Source organism: Amphiura filiformis, unplaced genomic scaffold (genome assembly GCF_039555335.1).
Source record: "Amphiura filiformis unplaced genomic scaffold, Afil_fr2py scaffold_43, whole genome shotgun sequence".
Classification (NCBI taxonomy): domain Eukaryota; kingdom Metazoa; phylum Echinodermata; class Ophiuroidea; order Amphilepidida; family Amphiuridae; genus Amphiura; species Amphiura filiformis.
The window spans coordinates 568,706-572,590 of record NW_027305507.1 but is presented as its reverse complement, the minus strand read 5'-3'; the positions used below and the strand labels follow the sequence as shown (position 1 = coordinate 572,590).

Here is a 3,885-nt window from a genome sequence, read left to right as displayed (position 1 = left end):
AGAGACGATATTCTTTGAAATGCATGTTGAGTACATTTCGCTATTTATCATGGGCGGAGTGAACACGGTTCCCTCAGGAAATTTGGGCACGACTTGACTCGGGTCTCGGGTCTCGGGTATATCTACGCTCGTAGAGAGGGAGAGTCCGATCCTGGTTAGTAGTGGTATCAAATCCGGGTTTCACACCTTGTATCATTATCCCACCAGTGCTGTTCACCACGTTTGGTCCATGAATATTTGTCATTGTTTTGTTTAGATTGTCCCATTCGAGATGAAGCACATCCTTTCCCTCACCGGTAATGATCTGCGGAGTAAGGGATGTGGAAACCTCATCAAGATCCTTGGCCAGCACTGTCTCAAGTTCCAAGGCGAAGTTATATGTCTCAGTGCCACAGTTAAATCTAGCTTACTGAGAATAGTGGCGAGTTGTTTGCTTCTGTAGAGATGCCGGATGATATTGCAGAGCAGTATGTGCTTTGGTAGTTTCCAGTCACCGCGTCTGCGACAGAGATGCTGCCGCTGTAGACCAGGTTGTTGGTGATATAACCTTTGTCACCTAGATGAAATTTGGCATAGGCGATCGAGTCATGGATAATGTGGTTCTCAAGTAGGACCTTCAGCTTCTCATTCACCTCTCTTGCAAAGAGGTCCTCACCTAACACCATGCTATGTAGACGATGTAAGTCCTAGTTTTAGTGCCCGAGGTTCAATCTGTTTCCAAGTAGGCTCCTTAAATGCTCCGTATTTGTCCTTGAATACTGGGAATTTGATGCGTCTCTCAGTCTTTCCAGACACTTTAATTTCCAGTAAAAAGATACATTCTGGAGGGAACAGTCGCATGACAGTTGATAATTGTAATTTACGGTTACGAGAGGATTGTGATGTTGAAGCTTCAATATAGTCTAGTATGCGGAGTGTGAAGACCAGCGGAGGTTTAACAAGGGGGACTGGTATGTCCGAAACGCAACGCAATGTCTGGTTGATGTCAATGCCAACTCGTGCTGATGTTAATGATGCAATGCAGTCTTTCACCCGCATCAAATTTGAGACTAGTGAACAACACAAAGACAGCAGCAACGCAAGACAGACCAAAGATGCAAGTGACACACTGGAATTACTTACCGATCTCAGGAATCGTAGCCCATTCAGTCAAGAACCTTCCCTTCGAAGCATCGCAAATGGTCTTACAGCAGATTCAAATGTTAATGTGGAGCAGTCAAGAATCATCGGTCAAAGGATACTGGACTCTATGGTTGACAAAGATGTAGAAGACTTCACTTTCAAGAAATCTAACCAGTCTGTCACCCTGGGCATGAGAACACAAGCCAAATTACAGGATGACATATTCCAAGTTGACCCACATCTGATGTTTCAGAGATTGGTAGCTATTGGCAGGGGACGCTCAGAAGAACAACAACAGGAAATCTTCAAATATGAGCTATGTAGCTTCCCTCCTGCTCTGTTTGAGTCTTCAGGCCTTCCATTAGAAGCCAAGAAAGCAGACTTAGCCGACACGCTTTGGAAAGAGGTCAAACACGAAGAGTCTCTTTCTAGGAACAACAATGTGCACTACATACTTGATGGTGGGGCACTTTTGCACCGGATACCATGGCCACGTGGAATGTCTTACAGCAAGGCATGTCAGATGTATGTCGACTACGTCTCAAAGAGATATGCTAGTTCCACAATTGTTTTTGATGGATACTCTGATCAACCTACCATCAAGGATGCCACACATCTCCGACGGTACGGAGGTGCTCAATGATTGACAGTACAGTTTGATGAACACATGGTGATGAAGTCTCAGAAAGAAGAGTTCCTTTCAAATGGCATCAACAAGCAACGATTTATTAACCTTCTCAGTGAGAAACTGGAGAAAGCTGGTTGCTTAATAATCCATGCAAGAGGGGATGCTGATCTCCTGATAGTGAAGACTGCATTGGAGTCTGCACAGTCAACAGATACCATCCTCGTAGGTGACGACACCGATCTGTTGGTGCTTCTTATCTACCATGCTGAGATTAACGGCAACAAGATATACATGGTACCTGAACCAAAATCAACTGCAAAGAAGAATAGAGTGTGGGACATTAAGCAGCTGAAAAGAACATTGGGTCCTAACGTATGTCGGAACATACTATTTGGTCATGCTTTTCTGGGTTGCGACTCCACATCACGGATTTTTGGATTCGGCAAAGGGCTCGCTCTGAAGAAGTTGAAGACCGACAAACTCTTCTATGAACAAGCTGAGCTGTTCAACAAACTAAACTCAGACGAGAAAGCTGACATTGTTAGAGCTGGAGAGAAGGTGTTCATGTCATTATATAAGGGAAGCACAACAGAAAGCCTGGACGAACTTAGACACATAAAATTCTGTGCTAAGGTTGCATCTAGCAGTCGAGGCTCCATCATTGCCACCAACATCGTCAGCAGCAAGATACCATAGTATGCGTGTGTATTACCAGATTCTTGAGTGGAAAGAGCAGTCAACAGGTCTTTCGCCAGAAGACTGGGGTTGGAATGTACAGAATGGGAAATATGTCCCAAAACTCACTGACCAAAAACCTGCACCGCAAGAACTATTGGAGGTCATCAAATGTGGATGCAAGACAGACTGTTCTACACGTCGGTGCAACTGCAAGAACTCTGGCACTGAGTGCACTAGAGCATGTCTTACATGCCACGGTATATCATGTGACAATTCCACACAGCCGGAAGTTGAATTTGAAACAGAAGACGATTCCAATTCTTAGGATTGGTACAGGATGTTTTTGCATGGAGAACAACCATTCAGTGTGAGGATCAAATAACATGCCCTTCGCCAAGGAAAATTATGGTGTATTAAACATTAGGACTTCCATTTTTCCATGTGGCGGCCATTTTGGATTTTGCCAGTAAGACCTTATCCTAATGCTCCAAATGATTAATATTGTTATATATGCATTCATAGCCCTAACAAACATGGGTACAAGACAGATAATTTATCTTTAAGGAGTTCCAGATCCGAAGATGTAGCAAAAATTCCTCAAAATGGCGGCTATTTTGAATTTATGTAAATTAGGCCTGAACTATACATCTCTTGTTACTCCTACTGTGATATTTGGACTTGTAGCCCTTGCAAACATGGGTATCGAGACCACAACTTTGCTTCTACGAGCCTTAGATCTCGAGATATGGTCAAAAATCTATCACAATGGCAGCCATATTGAATTTATGCAAATTAGACGTATTTACGCAACTCAGATATTTTTGGACTTTTAGTATGTCATTTTGGGCACATTAACAAAATGCATTGTGCTAAAAATCCTTTGGTTGCAATTAGTTCTAGGTTAAACGTCAATTTTCTTAGACTATTAGTTCCTGCACTACATTTCAAACGATATTGATTTTCAGTAAAGTTTTGGTAGCAGCCTCGATGATATCCAATTGTTTCTATATTACTAAAAATAGTATCTTCAAGGCATACCAGATCTGTATATAATAGGAGCTCTTTTTGGTACATTGAGAAGGATATTTTGATGTTATTGATTTATTTGCTATTTTCTCTTCTAGGTGCATGACTCTCCAGCAAGACTCTCCGGAATGTGATTATAGACATCATCCATGCGATAGGGTGAATCATGAGGTTCAATGTGTCGCATTTGTCGCAAATGTCATGTAGCTGAGCCAGCTTGACAGTGGCGGAGCCCCTTACTTTACTGAGCGGCGTATAATCTAGATGCTCAATACCACTCACATGTAAAGTACAATTTACAGGTGGACGTTTCTGCAGTGAGTCTGACTCGGTACCTTTATCACCATTGCGTTTTGGTATGATTATCCACCACTTCACTATAACTATGCTACGATTTTTAGTTCACTAACATCAGTTCTAGCTAATAATAA

At 42.4% G+C, this 3,885-nt stretch overlaps 1 protein-coding gene across 1 annotated transcript; it reads left to right on the top strand.

Annotated features, from left to right (window-relative positions):
- The first annotated feature begins 907 nt into the window (after positions 1-907).
- On the top strand, positions 908-1,765 carry LOC140144162 (uncharacterized). Its single transcript, XM_072165987.1, has one exon. The coding sequence runs from the start codon at positions 908-910 to the stop codon at positions 1,763-1,765; it is 858 nt and encodes a 285-aa protein (XP_072022088.1).
- The last annotated feature ends 2,120 nt before the right edge of the window (positions 1,766-3,885 follow it).

What these genes read in the sequence shown, in the direction of transcription:
- LOC140144162 (XM_072165987.1), top strand. Translation starts at nt 908, where the DNA reads ATGCGGAGTGTGAAGACCAGCGGAGGTTTAACAAGGGGGACTGGTATG.